Genomic DNA, 26682 nt, shown 5'->3' with positions numbered 1-26682 from the left:
AATAGAAAAATATAATGCATCAATTTAGCAGGAAATGTGATATTTGATTTATGTTTTTGTATGTGTTGCAAAGTAGATGTGTTGTAAGTGCACCTCTTTGGAATTGTAATTTAACTTATGTTGATAAGGGGCAGATATTATAAGTTTATCTTCTTTCTGCTCCTTTTCATTTTTCAAAAGAATGAAATAAAAATATAAATGAAAAAAAAAATGAAAAATGATTTTGTGATATCTAATCAATGCTATCACATTTCTTACTGATTTATAACTTTTACTGCATAATATCAAACATATATTTCTGTAATTGAGAATCAGGGAACTTTTAAAAATAACTTAAGTCATTTATAATAGCTAAATACTGCAATATTTCATAAAAAAATATGAATTGTCCATTTTGATTTCATGGTGACTTTAACATTTGGAAATCTGATCAAATAGTAAGGAATGGTTATGTGGAATGACAGAAGAGAGAAAGACAAAACTGCAGTCAAGAGCATTTCATTATGAAGCACATATAGTTTCTTCTGCTGATTTTGATTAATGCAGATTATCCATACAGACAGTGTATATACTGGATAATGCAATAACAGTATATTGAGATTTTAAAAGGAGAGCATATTGCATGATTTAACGAACATCAATATGACATAATGCAATATTTGAAGTTGTTTTAACTTTTAGGTTTAGCTATTCACTTTACATGTGTTTTATTCTGTCCTTTAGGTCGAAGCTCCTTCATAATAACTCACATTTGTAGCTGGATGTAAATTGTGTGTTTTCTCTGTTTTCACTCATGATGGAGAGACACAGACGAGTTTTACTGACCTGCAGGTTCTCACGAGACAAACCGCAATCATAAACTATATATTTTCATGAATACCTGAACAATTATTCAGTCAAATAAAAATTGAAACAGGACTTCTAAATTGAATGAAATTCTTGTCTTGAAATCCTGTGCTGAGTTTAAATGATTCAGTGAACAAATTTAATTTTAATATTCAGCAGTATCCTTTGAAACTATGAATGAGATGCTTTGAATATTCTTAATATTTTTGTGCAATTTTAATTTTAGTATCAGTCTATAGATTTGATTTCATACATCACCTCTTAGAGAAATTCATCATTTCACAGGAATGGAGGAAACATTAGGATTTTTTTCCATATGTGAATAACTGAGATATTAAAGCAGTGTCTGGATGAAATGATTGGCTGAACTCCAGTGATCGTCACTCTTTCAGAGTTTCTCTTCCTCATATATGAGTCTCTCAGTCTCTCTTATTCTCTTCATCTCTCCACTAAACTCAAACTCTTCACAGGGAAGATGCTGATCATTTTCTACTTCACTCTCCTCACTCTTCTGTCATGTAAGTTATTTCACTACAAACATGTTGTTCTCTCAGGTTTGTTGATGAAATTAATTGTATTGATTATAATTTTTCAGGTGTCAGATCTGCGAAAGTGGTCACACAGAAACCCTCTGTGCTGACAGAACAAAAAGGCAAATCTGTGACTCTGGATTGTAACATTGAAAAGGACGATGGTTATTATGTCGGCTGGTATAAACAGAGTCCAAATGCAGCTCCTCAGTTTGTGTTGAGATACTATCATGGACACAGCTCTCCTAACCAATATGGTGATGGTTTTACATCCAGCCGCTTCACATCTAGAGCTCAGTCAAATATTGACTATAGTCTGATCATCAGTAATGTGGATGTTGGTGATTCTGCAGTGTATTACTGTGGCACATGGGACATCTCTGTTACTGAGTACGTATCACAGTGATTCACAGCATGACAAAAACCTCCTCACTGCTCACATTCACTTCTGCTTTTACACACATCTCACTTGTTCTTGAATTCAATGTACAATATGGGCAGTTAGTTTACAGTTACATTAGTATATTTAAATCAAGTGTAACCAGATCGACTGGTCACCTAGAGGCATGTTGGACATTTATATATTTATTTTTATTTCATATTAGTTTATTTAACAGTGAGGAAAATTTTGATGGATGTATTTACTTTGGATCTATTTTCTGTATTATATATATTAAGAAATTATACAGCATATCTGAAAAAAAGAAAACGTGAACTGTGACTGTGCTTCCCTAACACACTTTTTCATATTATTTAATTTCATTCATGAGAAGCTTATTATTATAGACCTTTAAAAAGCATAATAAACCATATTCAAATATCACAGTGACTCATTTAAAAAATATATTAACATGTATTAGAAATATTATATACACCACTGATTAACACTATTCCAAAGGGGAAAAAAAATATTAATTTTTAAATTGTTGTATTACAGTTTTTCTCAGTCGATTGGACACATTTCTCTAAACTCAGTTCACTGCTCTCAGAACAATAAACACTGCCATCTAAACACACTCTTATCTTACAGCCAAACAGTTCATGAAGCTCTGTGTTTAAAAAGTAAAAACTATCATCAAAACTACAGGTGTGTTCTCTGTTGATTACATAACATATTCAGCTCTAGACACAGAAATACACTGATGAAAATGCATTTTATCATAAAGTTATTAAATGAGGAATTTTGATGTATGTTTTTCCCCTATACCCCAGAAATGATACACAATACACAAATATGCAGCAGATGTTTGCTGTTGTACAGTTCTGCGATCACTCAACTTTATTGATCATATCTCTGATTTACATCTGGCCAGAGAATTTGACAGAAATTGCTCCTCTGAGTTTTTGTCAAAATTACAAATGGCTACTGTTCAGGTATGGTCTAAAAAGAAATCTAATAAAGTAATCAAATGTAAAGTAACACTGCATAGTTTATTATAGATAGATGAATGTTTATTAAAGTTATTCATTCAAGAGCTGTGAGTGATTTTCTCTTTGCCTTTTGTTGTTTGTTTCGCAGTAATATCGTCAGCATGTTTATTAGACTGCTTCCCCTTTAAGACCGAGTGCTGATCTAATACTGATGCTGCACCATATTTTCTCCCAAAAATTTCAATAACTACGTCCATTTAAGACATAAACGGTGTTTAAGTGAAACTCCAAGCCGGTCATTTTGACATTTTTTTGTGTAGGGTACATATGATTTAGACGCACACATGAATGAAACCCAAAGTATAATTTGCTAATTGCTTGTCTAGTGAGAAGGGTATTCCTGCACAACGGGAGTGGCTGCAGTTTCAGGACCCCAGTTCTAGGACCGCAGTTCCAGGACCCTAGTTTAATGTGACAGCGCCACCTACAGAACTGGATCACCAAAAACACAAATGTAACCCCTTTCGCGGCAAAGATCACATTGTTGATCACAACAGATTGTTGTTCAACATTCATTACTCGTTAAAACATCACACTCTTAATTATTTTATCTGGACAAACTGAGCATCATTAGAAAGATTTAAGACTCGATAGTGTTTATGATAAAACTCAAACAGCGAACACAGAGAGATCTGGGTCTCCTCTTCCTGATTTGCGTCAGTAATGTACGCAAGTCTCATTCGCTGTACAGCTGTCAATCATCTCACGTGGTTCAACGTGACAATAATCCTGCCCTTCTGCATGACGCGGTCCTATTATCCGTGATAACAAAGCTAAGACACATCTCTTCACCTGAAACAAGAAGCTAATAAATGCACGATTTCGAGTATATGTGGTTTGTGTGTGATTTTCGTGCGATTTTGGGTATTTTCATATGAATTAAGAATGTTTACAGTATTGCCAAGCAAGGTGTAGCCATTAGTTCCATATAAATTGCTTTATTATACCATATTTCAACATCTTTTTTTGACTTAAAACCATTTTAAACCGCGACCGGAATATGGTACAAATACTCGATGGTGGTTTATAGTGAGCTTTAAGTAAAAGTTTAATATTAATCTTTTAAATTGTGTCGTGTAGCTTGATGCTACTTGCTCTAACTTTAATCCACCTGCTGCAGGAGCTTTTCTATTCCATAATCTTATTTGTTAAAATATATATTTTTTTCTAATGAGACTTAGGATCAAGGTGGATCTTGATACTATGTACTAAACTAAACCACCTGGATCCTAGAACTGCGGTCCTGAAACAGCAGCCGCCGCTATATCATCCAGTTCGGTAGGTGGCGCTGTCACAAAAAAACTAGGGTCCTAAAACTGCGGTCCTAAAACTGCAGCCTCCGGTTGTGCAGGAACATACTACTGTGTCTAGTTGCGGTCTGTTTCGGAGCGCGCGCCACCTTGTGAACTGCATTTCTTGCGCAGATTTGTGTGCTTTTAATAGCTCTTTTTATAAACGCATCCCGCAATTTAGCAACAATACTGCATTTTACAACAATCACCGATCGTGCTGATTCTGGCGTTAAGTTTGAGTTTTAGGGATTAAAGACAGCGCACTGCTGCGAAGGGAAGGATGTTGCGCTGGACAGAATGTGACTAGGCCTATATAGTTTTTAATGGTTTTACCTCAATATATTATTTTTATAATCTTTGGAAGCCGAAATATAAAATAAAATCAGACTAATATCACAGATCTAAACTGTAACCACACGTTTGAATGTTTAGTTCACTCATTAGGGGAGACCGCCCGGGGATGTAGTGTTGTAACAGGGGTCAGTTGTAACAATTCAAATCTGTCCGATCAGGAACTAGTTACAAATCATTTGATTCACTTCACACAAGCTTAGTTTAGTTCTTATTCCACATGTAATAGAGTAGAGCCCTGTGGCAGACACACATGTTAGAGGGGAAAAAACAATTTTGAGGTAAGAAAGTAACTTTTTTTACTTTTTTGTTTTTGTTATGTGAATTTCTGCGTTGTAGTTAAACTCATCAAACTTTTTATTTTCCATGCCAGTTGTTAGTGCTAATGTTTTGCCTGTTAGCTGTAAGGTGAGCTTGGCTACATGACTCTGGGTTAGTTGTAACAACAAGACTCTGGGGTTAGTTGTAACAAACACACACACACACACACACACACACACACACACACACACACACACACACACACACACACACACACACACACACACACACACACACACACACACACACACACACACACACACACACACACACAATGTTCAAGTGTTCAATTTTATTATGGCCAATACTAACACTGGCACTGGCAGTAACAAACATGCTTACAAACAAACAATGTTTGTGGATATCATAATGTTACATCTCACCCCAGGGTATGTTACAACCCAGACTATGGGGTGAATTGTAACATTTCACTCCTCGTGTTTGAAACTAAACCATGCATTTTCTGTTTGTGTTGCAAAGATAATAGATATGTAATTTACTAGCAGACACTTGTAACTAGTTTGGATCACATTTTGAACACACTGACTTCAAAGTACTACAAGATATAGACAGAAAGGCAAGGCAAGGCAAGTTTATTTATATAGCACATTTCATACACAGTGGTAATTCAAAGTGCTTTACATAGAAGAAATTAAAATAATTACATAGATAATAAAAGAAATAAGAATAATTAAAACAGTTTAGAAAATAAAATACAGTGCAAACAGTCGGACGAACAGTGGCACAGTGCTCATTCAGTAAATGCAAAGCTAAACAGTGGTAATTCAAAGTGCTTTACATAGAAGAAATTAAAATAATCAAAAGAAATAAGAATAATTAAAACCGTGTCTGAGATGGAAGTGATTGAGCAGGTTTGCGGTGCCACTGGACCTACAATCCAGGGACGTCCTCTGCTGGTCAAAATTGTCAAAATTGTTAAAATTGTTACAACCATCCCCGGTCTCCCCTACAGTGCTGTCGTGTTGTGCGCTATGGCTCGTCTCTCTCTCTCTCTCTCTCTCTCTCTCTCTCTCTCTCTCTCTCTCTCTCTCTCTCTCTGTGTGTGTGTTGCATGCTGGGAGCGAGTGAACGGAGTTTGGCGTGGGTGAGAGGTGTTGAGCTGGAGTTAATTTTTTCTTTCTTTCTTCTTTTCCCTTTCTAGAACCTAGTTTAAGTGGTAGGATTATTTTGGCTGACTTCGGTCAGCGAGTGGGGAAAATGGGGACAAATGCGGGTGATTTCTCGCAACTGATTATCAGGCACGGTTGCAAGTGTATGCCTGATGCGTCTGTGTCAGTAGAGGATTGCCTGGTGGCCGTGAGTGCTGCAGTCGGCGGCGTTAACATCAGATCTGCCTCTCGCATGAACAAAGCGATCGTTATTTTTCTGAGTCAAAGTCAAATGGTCAACGATTTAATTGAGAGCGGATTAACGATAAATGAAATGTTTGTGCCCGTTTTGCCTCTGTCGAGCCCATCAAAAAAGATTGTTTTGTCAAATGTACCTCCATTTGTCAAAAATGAGAAGTTAGAAGAAATACTAGTGCGCTATGGTAAATTAGTGAGTCCCATTAAGATGATTACGCTTGGATGCAAAAACCCCCAACTTAAGCATGTAATGTCGTTTCGTCGCCAGGTTTTCATGATTCTGAGTTCCCAGAGTGATCCTTTGAACCTGTCGGCGAAATTAACCATCGAGGGGAAGGATTACACTATTTTTATTAGTTCTGAGTCCATGAAATGCTTTATTTGTGGCGATTTCGGACACGTTCGTCAGACTTGCCCGAATCGTAATAGAAATAATGGCGTTAATGAAGTTTTGGCTGATAATATGGTTGATGGTGGGGCGCGAGGTGCGGACGTTGCGGACGTTGCGCCGTTACTCCTTCCACAGGCCGACGCGGAGTTAGCGCCGAGAGGCTCGCTCGAGGAGCATGGGGAAAGATCACGGCCGGCTAATTCCAGCAATAGTGCCGTGGAGATAGCTGAGGTTGCTCAGGTGGCTGATGTCAGGCCTGTAGTCACACAGCCAGAGTTGAGTTCGGATCAGGTACATGCAAAAAATGCGCATGAGGCCGACGAGGATGAACAACAAACACAACCTGGAATCAGTGATATTAAAACAAGTACTGACGAATCGATTGATCAGAGTCAAGGGGATAATGTTTCGCAATCGCAAGAGGGGATGGATTTAAGACTACAGATGGAGGATTTTGATAAAGATGACGAGGAACTATATGGGAATGACGTGGACTTGGAGAGTACTTCTGAAGGTAGGACTAACGTTAAACTTTATTCAATACAGCAGATAAATACTTTCCTTGACAATACAAAGGGGCTTCGCAAGCCCAGTATTGAGTCGTATTTTCCGGATTTAAAACTTTTCCTGATATCTTGTACTGTAGCCATGCGGAAGGCAACTTTTGATGAGCTCGATAGACCAAAACGGTATCGCCTTAAGAAGCTTCTCAGTAATGTAAGAAGTACACTGCATTTACCAGGCAAAAAGTGATATGGCTTGCACACATTTTTTTTGGTACTTTTTTTTTCTCTTCATGGCATCCTTGAGATTTGGCACTTTAAATATCAATGGGTGTCGTGATGCTGTTAAAAGGTTTAGTCTTTTTGATTATGTTATGATAAAGAGGGCTAGTATAGTTTTTCTGCAAGAAACTCATACAGATTCAAATAATCAAGTACAATGGTTGAGTGAATGGAAGGGGCAGGCTATATTAAGTCATGGTTCTAGTGTTAGCGCAGGGGTTGCAATTCTCTTTGGGCCAGAGTATAAGGAGCAACCTGTGAGTGTTTTCGAATTGGTTCCTGGTCGAATGTTGCGTGTTGATGTAACGGTTCACGGACTTAATTTGTCACTATTTAATGTGTACGCCCCAAACATTGGTTCAGAGCGAATTCTCTTCTTTAAAAAATTGAAAACTGCTTTAGGTCATGTTTTGCAGGATAGAATGGTTGTTCTGGCTGGGGATTTTAACTGTACCATAAATCACGCCCTCGATAGGAACCATGAAGAACCACATAAGCAGTCGTCAGAAGAACTTAAAACTTTGATAACTCATCATTGTCTTGTGGATGTTTGGAGAGAAGCTTTCCCCCAGATTAAACAATATACCTGGTTGAAAGTTAACTCTAATATGATATCTGGAGCTAGACTTGACAGAATCTATGTGCAGAAAAGTGTTAGGGGTAATTTTTTTAAGAGCTGTATTACTCCCACTGCTTTATCTGATCATCAGTACATGTCTGTTGAACTTTCTACTGCACAGAGCACTTTTAAGCACTCACTTTGGAAGTTTAATAGTAGACTGTTGCAAGATCACAATTTTGTGCACTCTTTCACTTTTTTTTGGGAGACTTGGAGAGAGAGAAAAGTACTATATAAGTCCCTAAGTCAATGGTGGGATATTGGCAAAACGCAAATTAAACTTTTTTGCCAGAACTATATTGCCTATAATAAAAGCATCTTGGAAAGTACACTGAAGCAGCTTGAACAAGATAGCCTTTACATTGATGATAGAGCGGATGGTGTGGACACTGCTGAAATCCTTGAACGGAATAGATTTCTCTTACGCAATCTTTTTGAAGAAAGGGCCCAAGAGACACTTGTCCGTGCAAGGTTTACTACTTTTAACAACATGGATGCTTCTACATCATCTTTTTTTAGTCTGGAGAAGAAGACTGTAAATAGGAAGATTCTAAGTCATTTGAAACTTCCAGGAGTAGGAGAAGTGACTGATGATCGTGGAATCATGTCCTATGCCTTATCTTTTTATGAGGATCTTTACAAGGCTGAACCCTGTGATGATGAAATGGCTGACATACTTCTTCAAGATTTACCTCAACTTGCGGAAGAGGAGAAATCTCGACTTGATCAACCTTTGACCTTTGATGAACTGACTGCAGCTGTTCAGGAACTCTCATCGGGCAAAGTTCCAGGATTGGATGGACTGAATGCTGAATTTTATAAACAGTTTTGGTCGGTGATCGGAAATGACTTGTTTTCTGTCTTCTTGGAGTGTCTGGAAAGAGGCACATTACCTGTGAGCCTTCGGAGGGCTGTGATAACTTTACTACCTAAGAAGGGTGATCCTGGAGACATCAAAAATTGGCGCCCTGTGTCATTGCTCGGAGTTGACTACAAGATATTTTCCAAAGCTTTGACCAATAGACTTAAACTTTGTATATCTTCAGTGATTCATGCAGATCAATCTTATTGTATTCCGAATCGATCTATTTTTGATAATCTTTTTCTGGTTCGAGATTTGATTTCCTTTGCTAAGGTGTATAAACTTGATGTAGGTTTGGTTTCTTTGGACCAGGAGAAAGCCTTTGATCGAGTTGATCATGGCTTTCTTTTTAAATGTTTTAATGCTTTTGGTTTTGGTTCATCATTTATTTCTTATGTCAAGCTGTTGTACACAGATGTATACAGCATATTAAAAATAAATGGCACCCTTTTAAGGCCATTTTTAGTTGGCAGAGGCATACGACAAGGGTGCGGCCTCTCAGGTATTTTATATGCTATTGTTATTGAACCACTCTTGGCAGTTCTGAGACGTCAGTTAAGTGGGCTTTCTACAGTATGTCCTTATAGTACAGATGTGGTAACTGCTAGACTAAGTGCATACGCTGATGATGTTACAGTGGTAATAAGGTCAGATGAAGATGTTAAGAAATTGGTAGCATCTCTGGATGTCTATCAGAAGGCATCTTCCTCAAGAATAAATTGGCAGAAGAGTGTATGCTTTCTGCTGGGCAAATGGGAGAACGGAGGCCCTCCAGTACTTCCTCAGCTCTGTTCTTGGAGCTTGGAAGGGTTTAAAGTGCTTGGGGTTTTTTTGGGGGTAGATCCATATATGGAGAAAAACTGGGAAGGTATATTTGATCAAGTGTCTGGCCGTTTACAAAGGTGGAGGTGGATTCTCCCTCAATTGTCATATAGGGGTAGGGTGCTTATAATTAATAACTTAGCTGCATCTATGCTGTGGCATCGTTTAAATGTACTTGATCCACCAAAAATTTTATTGCAACGCTTGCAGAAGATTTTTGTAGATTTTTTTTTGGGATGGTCATCACTGGCTTCCCCCTGCAATTCTTTACTTGCCAGTTAATGAAGGAGGTCAAGGGTTAATTGATGTGAACGCCAAAGTTAAAGCTATGAGGCTAAAAGTTGCTCAGACTTTGCTTTATTCTAGAGGGCATACAACACCATGGGTGTCATTCGGCCTGGCTTTGCTTAGAACCTTTGGCGGCTTTTCCCTTGATAAACAATTGTTTTTGATGTCTAGTATGAATTGTATATTTGATGTAAAATTCTATGTTTCAGTTTTAAATTCCTGGACTGTTTTTAAGGAATTTAGACGAGAAAATGATCATTTTGGCCTGAATGAGCCACTGTTTTATAACTCCTTTCTTGGTGACAATGTCTGCACATCTAATATCATTGCTAAAAAGTTTATAGAGAAGGGTTTGACCACAGTTGCACATCTGATTGATATCGCTCTCAGAAAATGGAGACCAGCAGCTGAAATTTGTGAACAGGTGGGATTCAGGTCTGTGAGGATGGTGGAACATTTCATAAACAGTCTGAAAGCTGCTTTTCCCTCTCAATTCCTTCATTTTGTAAATTGTTTCCTGTCTGGTGATTCGATGCAATGCTCTTTCCCTGAATTATTTGTTTCTCCAAGGGTTTGTACGGAGGATGACCAAGAGGGGAAGTTATTGAAATTTAAGGGGTTACAGGAGCTTGATTTTCAAGCTGTTGGAAAAAGAGTGTTTTATCAGATATGTGTAAAGACTGATTATTTTGGAAATATTAATCAGAGATGTGACACAAAATGGAGAGAATATCTCATGGTTTCTGATGATCTTGATCCCTCTTGGAGGCTCTTTTATAAAAGTCCCCTTCCAAAACGTTCTGGAGATTTACAGTGGAGGATATTGCACTGTGTGTTACCTACAAATTGTTTTGTTTCTACGTTTAATGTGGATGTTTTATCATTCTGTAATTTTTGTACTAAACCAGAGACTGTGTTCCATGTTTTTGTCGAATGTCCTAGGCTGGTACCTCTGTTTAACTTATTGGAAAGAATACTAGGAAGCCTAGGGTTTTGTTTGAACAAGACATTCTTTATTTTTGGATGCAAGTATTCAAAAACACACAGAGAACAGTGTACCTTGGCGAATTTTGCAGTTGGACAAGCTAAATTAGCCATTTGGAAGACTTGCAGAATGGCTGCTGAGGGGAACAATATGAGTGCACTGAAAATGTTCACTGCTTTGGTTGAATCGAGAATCAGAGTGGAATACAAATTCTATCAAATCACAAAAAACGTACTTGAATTTGAGTTGAAATGGTGTGTGAATGGTGCTTTATTGTCAATATGTGAAGATGAAACTATAGTGTTCAATTGGTGATGTTTTCTTTTCTTTTTTCTTTTCTTTTTTTTCCTTTTTTTATTTTATTTTTGTATTAGTTTCTTCCCGCCTATGCATATTGTAGCACTGCGTCTGCAAGGGTGAAATATATTGTATTTTAATGTTTTAGTACATGTTTTAATAAAGAGTTGTAAAGTCTCTCTCTCTCTCTCTCTCTCTCTCTCTCTCTCTCTCTCTCTCTCTCTCTCTCTCTTCGGGGGGTTTCGGTACCCATCCCTAATTTCCAGTGATGTGTGTATTATTAACCATCAGATTGGCCCACTAGTTTGGTCCAATTGAAATCATGCTATGTGCAATTGAGAATATGATAAACTTACAATCTGTTTAGGAAAATTGTAAAGTGTTCAGATTACTGTGTTAATTGTTTTGAGAGCATTGAAGAAAATGTGCCACATCGATTGAGAAAAACCTTAATACGTTTTCCGTGTGATGAAGTGAGAAGCTCATGTGTAGTTGATCAGATGTGGGCGTGTCTATTGTACGAGGTGGGCGTGTCTTTCAGTGGCTCCTCCCTCTCAGAGATCTTGACTGTCTTAAAGTTTCTCTCTCTGATCATCTCAGCATTATTCTACAGCACTGCTCATCTTTACACGTCACAAGGACCAAATCACAAGATGATCACAATAATCTGTGCTTTCTTTACTCTTCTGGCATGTAAGTTTTCATAATTTCTGATGTCAGTTTTTTAAAGTGTTTTGACACAATCTCATATAAAGGTTGTGTTTATTCTGCAGGTGTCAGTGGAGTGACTGTAGTGACTCAGAGTCCATTAATCTCAGTCAATAAAGGAGAAACGGCTAAACTGGACTGTAATCTGGGGTTCGTAACTAATTCTGCTAGATGGTACAAACAGACTCCAGGAGGAGTTCCTCAATATGTGTTGTTAATATTTTATCATGGCTGGAGTTCAGTTGAATATGGATCTGCCCACTAAGCAAAATGATGTCCAAAACACGTCTTTTCAATGTCTTTGTCACAAAAGTCGGACGTTGATAAGACGTCCACTGAGGAGCCAGAATGAAAGTTTTTATGACGTCTTTTTTTGACGTGTTCTGCACGTCCGATATAGACTTTCATCGAACCTTCGTACAAGATTAAAAACTAGTTCAAATGTGGACATTGTGGACATATTTTCAACTTCATGTATGGTCTCATTTAGACATAATCACGTTGACCATTGCTGTCAGATGATCTTAGTGAGAATTAACAGAGGTTTAGAGGTTGATATTTGTTTATCTGCCTATCTGACTATTTGTCTTCTCAGAGCAGATAGTCATCACCCCAAACAACTTATTAGAAATATTCCCACTGGTCAATTTTTATGGCTTAGAAGGAACTGTAGTAGCGATGCCGAGTTTGAGCGCGGGGAAGTAGAAATGACAGAGCGCATTCGTAGCAGGGGATATGCTGAAAGCGATATCTCCGCAGCTAGATCGACGCAACGATGCCTGCCCCTCCTTTGGGTTTTTACAGATGTGGGCATTGTACCCACTGTTCTAACTCAAATGACACAAAGCAATTTTCCCATCCCCAGTCAGGTAAAAAATACAAGATTAACTCATTCATTAATTGTAACACCACGCACGTGATTTACATGTTGAAATGTCCATGCGGTTTGGTATAGGTCAGACTAAACGGTCCCTTAAAATACGCATTGCAGAACACAAAGCAGCAATTCGGAAGATTAATATGGCAATTGCGAGGCATTATGTACAAGCTAATCATGGCTCCAATGTCTCCTTAAAGTTTAGGGGTATTGAAAAAATTCTACCCTCGCAAGTTGCAACGTGGAGGCGACTTAGTGAAGTCCCTATACTACAAAGAGAAGCTTTTTGGATTTTCACTCTTAACACAGTGGAACCTAACAGTCTTAATGAGGAACTGGGTCTCTCATGCTTTTTATAATTTTTATAATTCATATTTGGAGGCACTTGTTTACATGTTGTTAGCGGGTTTATATTTTTTATATGTATGTGTATGTGTGTGTGTATATGTATGTGTATGTGTGTGTGTATGTGTGTATATGTATGTATATATGTATGTGTGTATATGTGTATGTATGTGTGTGTGTATGTGTGTATATGTATGTATATATGTATGTGTGTATATGTATATGTGTATGTATATATATATTCATATATACATCCCCAACCTTGGTTGGATGCGTCTGTAAAAAACACGTTCCTCCTGTAAACTACTCCCATGGTCACACTCTCTTGGTACCAGTCCTGAGCCCGCCAGGGAATCAGGGTCCGTAGACAGCCATGATTCTCCATGATGCGCAGGCTGCCTGACTGTCCTGCATGGGTCAGCTCTAAAATGTAAAATAGTTTCAATCCATGCATCACATTTAAATCCGTAGCATAACGTGAGACTGTCAAACCACCAAATCATTTCATTGCGTTTTAGATTACATCTGGTAGTCTGGCTATCACCAGACCAAGCTCAATCTTTTGAGATTGAACATTAGTCTGGGGAGTCTGCTCTGTATTTAATACTGCAGAAGAGGCGTGATCAACGAGTAATAGTTCAAATGACTGTACGTAATTGGATAGTCCTTCAACCAATCAGACGCGAAAACTCCAGGCATGAAACGTGTCAACAAACGTGTTGGTTTGTAGCATTGATCAGTGGCTTGCAGAAGCAGAAATGGCATCGAGCGATTTTTGCAGGTTGTGCAAACAGGTCAAACATGTGTGAGTACCGAGCTTTTATACAGTGAGCATAAGAATATGATTGGATAGAAGTGAAGCAAAAGTTGACGTAATAATTGAGTCTTTCCAGCAGAACTTAGCTAAAGCTTTCATTTCTGGAGAACATTGAGAGTTGAAGCGCTCTGAAACACAAGCAGTTCTGCCCGTTCACATTCTTCCACCAACGAATGAACTGTGTTTTAGTGCGTGCACAAGAATAAAACGAATATTATTGACATTTAATGTTGTGTCTGCTGGCTTTATTTCTTCAACAGCTTCAAGTTTAACGCACTTTCGTACGGGCCGTTTCGCGTTTATTTTCACACACCGCTTGCTGCGCATATATTGAGACTTTTCTCAGCGATACGATTTTTTTATCCACATTTAATTGACCTGTCATTGACAGACAAATAGAGTTGCTTATATAGCTGAACTTGTAACTGTAAATCATATCAACGTTAAACGAGTGCATTTGTGTGCATTCGAGCGACCCGGGTTCAAGACCGAAGTCACTGTACATATATCTGTTCTCATTCTCTCACTGATGTTCTCTTGAAAAGCGAGTTACTGGAGTTTGTCTGTAGAAGGCAAATTCTCAAGCAGTGTCGTTATTTATTAAAGGGTTAGTTCACCCAAAAATGAAAATAATGTCATTAATGACTCACCCTCATGTCGTTCTAAGCCCGTAAGACCTCCGTTCATCTTCGGAACACAGTTTAAGATATTTTAGATTTAGTCCGAGAGCTTTCTGTCCGTCCATTGAAACTGTATATACAGTATACTGGCCATGTCCATAAAGGTAATATAAACATCATCAAAGTAGTCCATGTGACATCAGTGGGTTAGTTAGAAGTTTTTGAAGCATCGAAAATACTTTTTGGTCCAAAAATAACACAAAATAAGACTTTATTCAGCATTGTATTCTCTCCCGGGTCTGTTGTGAATCTGTGTTCAGGACTCCGCAGTGACGCTGCTGACGGAAGACGCTGATGACGTGTTATCTGGTGCGCCCGAGCTTCGTTTACAGTCTGAGGGAGACGCACGCTATATTCAAGCTATTCTACATTGTTTGCGTGGATATCATTTTTTTAATGGTGCGTAAATGTGCATGTCGCGGATGAGACACTTTTACAGCGTGCGTCTCCCTCAGTCTATTAATGAAGCTCGGGCGCACCAGATAGTACGTCATCAGCGTCTTACGCCATCAGCGTAACTGTGAAGGATTGACAACAGACCCGGGAGAGAATACAATGCTGAATAAAGTCTTATTTTGTGTTATTTTTGGACCAAAAAGTATTTTCGATGCTTCAAAAACTTCTAACTAACCCACTGATGTCACATGGACTACTTTGATGATGTTTATATTACCTTTATGGACATGGCCAGTATACTGTATATACAGCTTCAATGGACGGACAGAAATCTCTCGGACTAAATCTAAAATATCTTAAACTGTGTTCCGAATATGAACGGAGGTCTTACGGGCTTAGAACGACATGAGGGTGAGTCATTAATGACATTATTTTCATTTTTGGGTGAACTAACCCTTTAAGATTACTTTATTGTAGCCTATTTGAAGCACACTATAAATTAGCACACTTCAAGTTTACTTGGAATGCCATTGCAATGTGTTTTAAAATCACTAAAAGTGTGTTATCAGTATAATATTAATGTTCAACACTCGGTGTAATGTAATTGCAATTGTAATGTTACCAAAATACATTTGAAGTTTTAGCTGAGGGAATTCTGCATTTCAAAACTTACAAGCCTATATTTACTCTTGTATTGGTATTTATCTTGTATTTACTCTTGTATTGGTAAATACAAGAGTAGCCTATATTTAAAGTGCACTTAAGTTGACTATTTTTTCACAAGGGATGAACTAGTTTCTTGACATCACAACACTTAATGACTGTAAGAGCTTTAATGAAGAGAGTTGTGGTTTATAATCTGAGCTTGAGTGAATGTTTCAGTTCTGTGTCTCTCGCCTCTGAAACTCAGGAGGTTTTTGTACGAGTGAAGATGTGACTTGTATCACAGTGGTATTCGGCCAAGGAACAAAACTGAATGTGATCGGTGAGTAAACTTTACTCTTTCAATGCTGGTCAGTTATTTTTTATTATTGCAAAAATTATACAATACAAAAATCTCTCTCTCTCTATATATATATATATTTACTTTAATAAAGTGTTCTTGAGATTTTATTCCCTGTGTAAATATATTTTAACATTTCAAAACTTACCTTAATAATGATTTTTAAAATCTGAACTCAAGTGTATGGGTTTAAAATACATGTAAAATATATGATTAAAATACATGTAAAGGTTTTTAAAGTCTTGATATTTATCCTCATGTTGTTTCGATCCATTCATATGTACAGGTAATGTTCTGTTCTTAGTTAATGAACTAGTTATAGAGTCAGATTCAAAGTTCTAACAGTTTATTATCTAGTAAACTGACATCTTGTATTTTATATGCAATGTGTGTCCTTCAACTGACCCATTTACACAAGTTGTGATACATTTATATTAAATTATATTATATTATATTATATTATATTATATTATATTATATTATATTATATTATATTATATTATATTATATTTCTTGTTGACATGAATTCCCTGCCTGTTTTCTCCAGACTTTCCTCTGGCTCCTCCTGTTCTGACACTCTTGCCTCCGTCCACTGAGGCTCTGAAGGAGAGTAAAGCTACACTTGTGTGTCTGGCTGAGGATATTTCTGTAGCTCTGGTTCATGTCAGCTGGACAGTCAATGGACGCTCTGTTACAGAAGGAGTTTGGAGCAGTGCTACTGAGAAACAACAAGACAAAACCTTCAAAATGAGCAGCTATCTGACCATCGACTCCTCGGACTGGACCGATAATGTTGATTTCTCTTGTGAAGTGTCAGTGGGCTCAGAATTCACTAAGAAAAGTATCTCAAACTCACAGTGTTATTGAAATATTGTCCTTTTTTCTTTATTTTTTTTCATATTATTTGAACTGTGTGACTTCATATCTGACATTTAATATTACTATACTTTAATTTTTGGTTTTGGTTCTGCAAATAAAGATATTTGGCAATGCATTTGTTTGCATTTTCTTTCATAGACATGCATGACTCTCTCTCAGGATACACCTGCACAATATGTGCCTCATAATTTCAGCTTTATGTAAATCATGATGTTCCTCTGAGCTCTTTCAGAACTGAAACACACAAACTTAGTCTAAGAAGTCACCAGCTGCACAGATCACAGAGAAATATACTTCATATACACAAAACCACATTGTAATTAACATGATTTTGTGATATGCTTTTATTTTGCATCACATTTCTTACTGATTTATAACTTTTACTGCATAATATCAAACATATATTTCTGTAATTGAGAATCAGGGAACTTTTAAAAATAACATAAGTCATTTATAATAAATACTGCAATATTTCATAAAAAATAAGAATTGTCCATTTTGATTTCATGGTGACTTTAACATTTGGAAATCTGATCAAATAGTAAGGAATGGTTATGTGGAATGACAGAAGAGAGAAAGACAAAACTGCAGTCAAGAGCATTTCATTATGAAGCACATATAGTTTCTTCTGTTGATTTTGATTAATGCAGATTATCCATACAGACAGTGTATATACTGGATAATGCAATACAAGTATATTGAGATTTTAAAAGGAGTGCATATTGCATGATTTAACGAACATCAATATGACATAATGCAATATTTGACAAGTTGTTTTAACTATTAGGTTTAGCTATTCACTTTACATGTGTTTTATTCTGTCCTTTAGGTCGAAGCTCCTTCATAATAACTCACATTTGTAGCTGGATGTAAATTGTGTGTTTTCTCTGTTTTCACTCATGATGGAGAGACACAGACGAGTTTTACTGACCTGCAGGTTCTCACGAGACAAACCGCAATCATAAACTATATATTTTCATGAATACCTGAACAAATATTCAGTCAAATAAAAATTGAAACACGTCTTCTAATTGAATGAAATTCTTGTCTTGAAATCCTGTGCTGAGTTTAAATGATTCAGTGAACAAATTTAATTTTAATATTCAGCAGTATCCTTTGAAATTATAAATGAGATGCTTTGAATATTCTTTATATTTTTGTGCAATTTTAATTTTAGTATCAGTCTATAGATTTGATTTCATACATCACCTCTTAGAGAAATTCATCATTTCACAGGAATGGAGGATATCACATATTTTTTCCCCCATATATGAAGTAACTGAGATATTAAAGCAGTGTCTGGATGAAATGATTGGCTGAACTCCAGTGATCGTCACTCTTTCAGAGTTTCTCTTCCTCATATATGAGTCTCTCAGTCTCTCTTATTCTCTTCATCTCTCCACTAAACTCAAACTCTTCACAGGGAAGATGCTGATCATTTTCTACTTCACTCTCCTCACTCTTCTGTCATGTAAGTTATTTCACTACAAACATGTTGTTCTCTCAGGGGTGTCAAAGTTGATGAAATTAATTGTATTGATTATAATTTTTCAGGTGTCAGATCTGCGAAAGTGGTCACACAGAAACCCTCTGTGCTGACAGAACAAAAAGGCAAATCTGTGACTCTGGATTGTAACATTGAAAAGGACGAGGGTTATCATGTCGGCTGGTATAAACAGAGTTTAAATGCAGCTCCTCAGTTTGTGTTGAGATTCTATCATTCACACAGCTCTCCTAATCTATATGGTGATGGTTTTACATCCAGCCGCTTCACATCTAGAGCTCAGTCAAATATTGACTATAGTCTGATCATCAGTAATGTGGATGTTGGTGATTCTGCAGTGTATTACTGTGGCACATATTACAGCTCTGTTAGTGAGTACGTATCACAGTGATTCACAGCATGACAAAAACCTCCTCACTGCTCACATTCACTTCTGCTTTTACACACATCTCACTTGTTCTTGAATTCAATGTACAATATGGGCAGTTAGTTTACAGTTACATTAGCATGTTGGGCATTTATATAATTTATTTTTATTTCATATTAGTTTATTTAACAGTGAGGAACATTTAACGTAAATTTTGATGGATGTTTTTACTTTGGATCTATTTTGGATCTATTTTCTTTATTATATATATTAAGAAATTATACAGCATATCTGAAAAAAAGAAAACATGTGAACTGTGACTGTGCCTAACACACTTTTTCATATTATTTAATTTCATTCATGAGAAGCTTATTATTATAGACCTTTAAAAAGCATAATTCAAATATCACAGTGACTCATTTAAAAAATATATTAACATATATTAGAAATATTATTATACACCACTGATTAACACTATTCCAAAGGGGAAAAAAACTGATTCATTTTTTAAATTGTTGTATTACAGTTTTTCTCAGTCGATTGGACACATTTCTCTAAACTCAGTTCACTGCTCTCAGAACAATAAACACTGCCATCTAAACACACTCTTATCTTACAGCCAAACAGTTCATGAAGCTCTGTGTTTAAAAAAAGTAAATATCATCAAAACTACAGGTGTGTTCTCTGTTGATTTCATAACATATTCAGCTCTAGACACACAAATACACTAATGAAAATGCATTTTATCATAAAGTTATTAAATGAGGAATTTTGATTTTTGTTTTTTCCCCTACTCCCAAATAATGATACACAATACACAAATATGCAGCAGATGTTTGCTGTTGTACAGTTCTGCGATCACTCAACTTTATTGATCAAGTCTCTGATTTACATCTGGCCAGAGAATTTCACACAGAATATAATCTAATCATGCGTTATTATCATCCATGGTTCTTCTGCCTCAACATCTCACAGGACTCTTCTGTTGTGGTTGATGGTGTTTAAACATGATTTGCTCTTATTCCATTCAAAACATACTTGGTCATCCTTAGTGTTCTTGAACTTAAAAATGTTTGGGCATTTACAGAAATTGCCCCTCTGAATCTCTCAAAACTACAACTATCAATAATAAATACTCATAAATATAGAAGTGTTATATCAACTTTTTGTTTCTCTCAAGAAGAATCCAGGATGTATTACTGTACATGGTTAATTATAGGATTATTTCCATTTCATTTGAAAGTCTGTAACTTCTACGTCTCTTCACTCATCTTTCATCCCTTCCTTTCTGTTCATGTCTTTTTACAATTTCTCCTCTTATTCTTTCCACAACACCAATGTCCTCCACTTCACCCATCTCTTCTCTCTCTCCTTTTCTTAACCTCTTCATCTCTTTATTCCCGTTTCACTCTTCCTCTCTCATTCCTCAACTCTCTCCACCATCTTCCACACTTACATCCTTTCTTTTCCCCTTTTAATGCTTATTCTTATTTTTTTATTTGCAATGTTTGCTACTTTTGAAAATAGTTTTTATTGTTAATGCAATAGTGATAGCTGAGTAAATGAAAAACTGCATTTCCAGTGATGTGTGTGTTATTAACCATCAGATTGGCCTACTAGTTTGGGGCCAATTGAAATCATGGGCTGTAACACAGTCTCACCCCAAAACATCACATACTGACGGGTCTTGACCATATGGCAACATACGACGAAAAGGGTACCCTTTAACGTCCATGTGTGACGATTCGGGAATGGTTGGGTTTAGGTATGCGTTAGGGTACCGCTAGGAGGCGCTGCTGGTGCGCTTATGTCTGCGTCTCATATTGACGTTATAGGGGAACCCGTTTCGTCGTATGTTGACGTATGGTCAAGACCCGTCAGTATATGACGTTTTGGGGTGAGACCGGGCTGAATCATGCTATGTTCAATTGAGAATATGAGAAACTTACAATCTATTTAGGACAATTATACATTGTAAAGTGTTCAGATCACTGTGTTAATTGATTTGAGAGCAGTGATCTGAGTTTGCAGAAATCCCACTGCGCAATGTGGCGTTTAACGTTGTTTTTATACAACCTATATAACTGTAGTCCCATGTTTCAAAAGGGTGGAGGACGTGTTTTCTGTACCATTGTATCAACATTTATGCATTTGGCAGATGCTTTTTATCCAAAGTGACTTACATTGCATTACACATTTATATTCCTATCAGTTCTTGCTTTCCCTGGGAATCAAACCCATGATCTTGTGTTGCAAGCACCAATGCTCTACTGGTTGAGCTACAGGAAAACTATATTAAGCTGCATCTCTTAAATAATTATTAATAATCTGTATTCATATGTATTAATCATGTTGATAACAACAATGTTGATATTTGTAAATAAAACAAATGATATATTAATCATGTAAATTTCCTGCACCTGTCATAGACGTCCAAATGAAGTCAAAAAAATTACACATTTCAAAAGTCAAATGTTGAATGTCAAAATGAAGTCCAAGTTGTGTCATGGTTGGACGTCCAAATTGTGGACCTAGTTTGGACGTTGAATAGATGTCCAGAATTGGTCATGGACCCAATATAGACATGATCTGCACGTCCATCCGACATCCAATGTTTAGTGGGAATCGATTGAGAAAAACTTCAACACATTTTCCTCAGTGATGAAGTGAGAAGCTCATTTATAATAGACAATAAATATAATTTAGAATAGACAATCGTGTCTATTGGCAGACGTGTCAGATGTGGGCGGGTCTATTGGCATATGTGGGCGTGTCTATTGTACGAGGTGGGCGTGTCTTTCAGTGGCTCCTCCCTCTCAGAGATCTTGACTGTCTTAAAGTTTCTCTCTCTGATCCTCTCAGCATTATTCTACAGCACTGCTCGTCTTTACACGTCACACGGACCAAATCACAAGATGATCACAATAATCTGTGCTTTCTTTACTCTTCTGACCTGTAAGTTTTCATCACATCTGATATCAGGTTTAAAGTGTTTTGACACAATCTCATATAAAGGTTATGTTTATTCTGCAGGTGTCAGTGGAGTGACTGTAGTGACTCAGAGTCCATTAATCTCAGTCAATAAAGGAGAAACGGCTAAACTGGACTGTAATCTGGGGACAGTAACTAATTCTGCTGCTAGATGGTACAAACAGACTCCAGGAGGAGTTCCTCAATATGTGTTAAGATTTTATCATGGCTGGAGCTCTCCATCATATGGATCTGGTTTCTCTGCTCCTAAATTCACATCAACACATTCATCTAAATCAGATTATAGTCTGATCATCAGTAATGTGGATGTTGGTGATTCTGCAGTGTATTACTGTCACACATGGGACAGCTCTGCAAGTGAGCACGTATCACAGTGATTCACAACATGACAAAAACCTCCTCACTGCTCACATTCACTTCTGCTTCTTGACAACAGATGATATGATCACTATGTAACACAGGTTAAATAAATGTAATTATTTAATTTATACACCATTTAGTGATAAGATGTCCCCGTAATAAAAATTAAGAATATTAAGAAAAATATGCGAATTCATTCTATAATAAAAGCTCAGTGATCAACCAATGAGAGCTCTTTGTCATTCACGCCATGGGTATTGACGAGCATGCGCGATGACAGAAGAGACGAGCTTGATTGAGAGGAGCAGACGCAATCTGATCGTCGTGATCCATTTGATAAATCTAAGATGAAAAACTTTGATAAAGTATTAAAGTTGAGATTTAATTAATTTGATGCATTCTGAATAAGAAGCCGACTGAATAGAGGAATACATTCTACTTGTTCACCGACACCATTTTATGATCACGCACGTCTGTAGTTGAGGTGCGTCTGTATGAGAGCAAAAGAAAAATCGATCACAAAGAGTTCACCGTAGCCATTGTTGGCCACGTGTCTGTTTACGAAAGAAAGCTATTGATTCAGAGGCCAGGTTTTTCTCTCTCCTTTGTTTTTTCCGTTTTCTTTTCTTTTCTTTCTTCTTGATTTCGTGGAGAAATGATGACTGCACGATCTTCTGTAACATCCTGACTGCACGACCTTCTGTAACATCCTGTAGACTCCGTGTTTGATGGCGAGCCAACCAAGTTTGTTGAAAGAGAGAAGACATCACGTCGTGGAGAGGAGGCCGATATCCTTTCCTTGAGTTTCCAGTGTTACTCATTGGAACACGACAAATTTGATTTAAAGAACTTTTTCTTTTCTTTCTTTTTTGAGGGTGTATAATCAACCACCATCCAGATTTGAGAGACATTTAACCTTTTTTTTACGAGAGATACTTGAAGTTCTGTCTTTTGTTATATATTATTTGTTTTTCTTTCTGAGTGTTGAACTGACTATGTGGGTATATATTTGAAAACACCGACAAGAGTGCACTCGTGGTGGAAATTTTCATAGTCAGTTTTGTTGTCTATTGTATGTGATCTTGTCATTTTACTTTCTTTTATCTTCTTGACTTTTTATTATTTTTCTTCCATGTGAAAACAATTATATTTCTATTTCTAATTTAGACTTGTGTCTGTCTGTTACTTCTCGTGATAACCCGCCGTCTCCTTAGCGATCCCTATTTCTTCTGACGAAATTCAAATCTATCTGTATTATAATAATAAAATAAAAAGCTACTCAATTATTGCTGATAATCCAGACCAGTGCTACAACTACTTCACTTCTCAGATCCATGATGAATTACAAATTAATCACGAATGCTGAGAATATTCTCCAATTTCTTTATTCTGCCCTGTAAGTAATTGTTTAGAGAAATATTTTGTATTAAATAAAAAAATAAAAAAAATAAAAAATCATGACAGGATAGTGTTACATGTGCTGTACTCCAGGTCTTCTGAAGCTACAGCAGTTTCTCATCTCTGGTCCTCAGGTGTAAAGACACACTTTCTTGAAGTGACCACAGCATGTTCCCTTCACTAACAGACTTACAGTATGTGACAGTATGTGATGCAGTTGTTCACTTTAGTTTGAAACGCCCCGACAAACGGCTCTCCGTCCCAAGTCAATACCGTAACTAATTACTTAAATAAACATTTTGTTGGGATGTTCTTGAAATAAAAATAATAATTATTTTGGAAATCACATTTCCAAATTACACCCATCTTAAAGATAACAACATCAACCAATACCTTTTTCAACAAAACCTTTAACGTTACAATTTTATTTTATTTTCTTTTTTTCTCACAACACAAAGTCTTCCAAGTGTTTGGGCTTTTGATCAGTCCTTTGTCACGAACACACACAGGAAAAGGTAGATCCAATTGCTGTAGTTTATTAGGGGTAATCCGTACTCACAAAACAGTCCAGGCAAGGGTCAAAATCCAGTAAAGCAATCCAACAGACACATGAAACAGGCCGACGAACTCAGAAGTGTGAGTGACATTAAACAAGGACTCCGTGACAGACACTGAAACAGACAGGATATATATACACACACAGAACTAACAAGGTGACGGGAAACAGCTGTGTGCAATGATCAGGTGAGTGGCAGAACACAATGCTGGGAAATGTAGTCTAATGTGAATGACACCGTGAGAAGAGGACCTCTAGTGGACACCAGGAAACATAATCAGACACTGTGACATCCTTTGGGAGCTGCGGACCTCTGGGACTGAACTCAGGGTTTTGGTTTCAACACTCCCTGGCTGGTCCTGAGAGCCCAAACCCGCTGGCTCTGTCACAGTTTCTCCACAAACGGAGTCAGTCCCGCTACACACTGATGTGTCCAAGGAAACATCCCGACTCTGAACTCTCCACCGCCTGAGAGAGAATTTGATCCACGTGTCTACGCACTACTTTGCCAGCTCGAGCATGACCGGGTACGAGAGAGCGCCCGTCACCTTGGCAATGATCCCAGGAATCCACTTGGGTCCATAACTATCAAATCAGCTTCACCAACGTGAAAACTCCTAACTTGCCATTTGTTGTCATGATGCTTTTGTTTACTTTGTTCGTCTCGTAACTTCTGTTGCAAGTCTGGATACAAAGGATCAAGAGTAGAACGCAGTTTACGTCCCGCATCTCTGCAGGACTTATTCCTGTGGTGGACTGTGTGTGATCCTGTAGCTGAACACACCGGCCACTTTGGTCAAATACAGCAACTATGAAGAATAAAACAGCAACATAAATGTGCTTGTGTTTGAATCTGAACCATTTCTCCATGAAATAAATGTGTAAAGGACACAGTCCGCTGAGGTTGAGTGAGTGTTTCACTTCTGTTTGTGTCTCTTCACAGACTGAGGAGGTTTTTGTACGACTGAACATATGAAATGTGTCACTGTGGTATTCGGACAAGGAACAAAACTCATTGTGACTGGTAAGTGATCTTTACATTGTATTTTTTTTTTTTTTAAATCTTTTCACTGTATTAAATATAGCCTAAACTTCATTATAGATATATAAACTCATTATTGTAGTGAATTTACAGTTAAATGTGTGAATTCAGCCAGAGAAAGTTTTATCAAGCGCCTAACTTTCATCTGTGCTTGTTTTTTTATTCAATTAATAATAATAATTATTATTATAGAACAGACTTTTTCATGTTGTGATTTAGGACAAGCTTCTACTTTGTGTTTAATTTGATGTATTTAAAAAAATCCTCATTTAACTAATTATGTTCAGTATCTGTGAAACAACACATGAGAAGTTGACCTGCGGTGTGTGACGTGCTGTTTTACATCTAAAACTGTTTTGCTGAATGTTTTTTTAAATAATTATTATACATGAAGCTTTTATGAACCATATTACTCAATTTGTACCTTTATGTCACGTAGGACAGTTGAAAATGAGCTGTGAAGGCACAAAGATGATTAAAAATAGTAGAAAATATAGTATCAGCATCTAAAATACACACTGTGTGCCATATATAAATTCATGTACATTTCAACCCAAAATCTTGATGTAGAATATAACAATCCAACAAACTACACACATGCACTATTTTACTTTTGTGTTGCAAGTCAATAAAGACATTGAGATGCAGTTTTTAAACAAATAATTATAATATTATTTATTTATTAAATATTTTGACATGTTGACATGGAATGTGTGAAATTTTCAATGTTGAAATGTAGTCAGAGTTCAATAAGTCATATGTGTGTCTGAGATACAGATGTTTGTCCATGTTAATGGTGATTTGTGTTGATGCAGATGTTTGTCCATGTTAATGGTGATTTGTGTTGATGCAGATGTTTGTCCATGTTAATGGTGATTTGTGTTGATGCAGATGTTTGTCCATGTTAATGGTGATTTGTGTTGATGCAGATGTTTGTCCATGTTAATGGTGATTTGTGTTGATGCAGATGCAGATGTTTGTCCATGTTAATGGTGATTTGTGTTGATGCAGATGCTGATGTTGCTCCTCCTGTGCTGAACATCCTCCGTTCAACCAGAGAAGATCTGACCAGCTCCAGTAAAGTCACTCTGGTGTGTCTGATCAATCACATGTCTGTGGGTTTTGCTGATGTGCGCTGGCTTGTGAACGGGAACTCGGTTACTACAGGCGTCTTCACCGGCTCTGCTGAACAGCAGCCTGACCAGAAATTCAAGATGAGCAGTTATTTAACCATCGAGAGCTCAGAGTGGGACAAAGACCAAGATCTGACATGTGAAGCGATTATCGCCTCAAAGACCACCAGCACAAGAGTCAAGAAATCTGAATGCAGCGACTAAACTCAGAGAATCTGATGTTGTTTGAGTGATTATGATAGCGAGGAATAATATCTTCGGACATAGAGTAATAGAAATCATGAATATAGAATCTATTAAAAATAGTTCAAGAATGTAACTTAGTGCCTGAACTGTGTCATTTTCTGCAGACAATATGTTGGCTTTAATGATGATGTAAGATGATTAACAAACTGTTTAATAAAGCGCATGTTGAACAAACAGTTTTCTTATTGATTTT

The 26682-nt window shown here is 37.0% G+C and overlaps 1 protein-coding gene and 1 gene segment (V, D, J or C); both read left to right on the top strand.

Annotated features, from left to right (window-relative positions):
- Positions 1–1263: 1263 nt before the first annotated feature.
- LOC306994392 (immunoglobulin lambda-1 light chain-like) lies at positions 1264–26682 on the top strand. 2 transcript variants are annotated; one of them, XM_079604864.1, is made up of 4 exons: positions 1264–1364; positions 1442–1774; positions 25063–25092; positions 26122–26681. In XM_079604864.1, exons 1-4 carry the CDS (start codon positions 1322–1324, stop codon positions 26445–26447), a joined length of 732 nt encoding a protein of 243 aa, XP_079460990.1. In that variant the 5' UTR covers positions 1264–1321; the 3' UTR covers positions 26448–26681. The 2 variants fall into 2 exon arrangements, with proteins under 2 accessions (XP_079460990.1, XP_079460991.1); XM_079604865.1 differs by lacking the exons at positions 1264–1364; positions 1442–1774 and adding exons at positions 18225–18363; positions 18447–18779 and having other exon boundaries at positions 26122–26682.
- Positions 11690–17200, top strand: LOC307002875 (Ig lambda chain C region-like). The segment is given in 4 exons: positions 11690–11880; positions 11961–12151; positions 12761–12764; positions 16561–17200.

This window comes from Phoxinus phoxinus (genome assembly GCF_949152265.1).
Source record: "Phoxinus phoxinus genome assembly, chromosome: 1".
Lineage (NCBI taxonomy): Eukaryota > Metazoa > Chordata > Actinopteri > Cypriniformes > Leuciscidae > Phoxinus > Phoxinus phoxinus.
The sequence above is the reverse complement of the archived record's forward strand: the minus strand, read 5'-3'. Positions and strand labels throughout refer to the sequence as shown.

Bases quoted from the DNA above. Each gene is read 5' to 3' on its own strand.
- LOC306994392 (XM_079604865.1), top strand. From the start codon at position 18,321: ATGCTGATCATTTTCTACTTCACTCTCCTCACTCTTCTGTCAT. The intron at 18,364-18,446 runs GTAAGTTATTTC...ATAATTTTTCAG, and splicing joins TCTCCTCACTCTTCTGTCAT to GTGTCAGATCTGCGAAAGTG. The intron at 18,780-25,062 runs CACAGTGATTCA...TCACTGTGGTAT, and splicing joins CTCTGTTAGTGAGTACGTAT to TCGGACAAGGAACAAAACTC.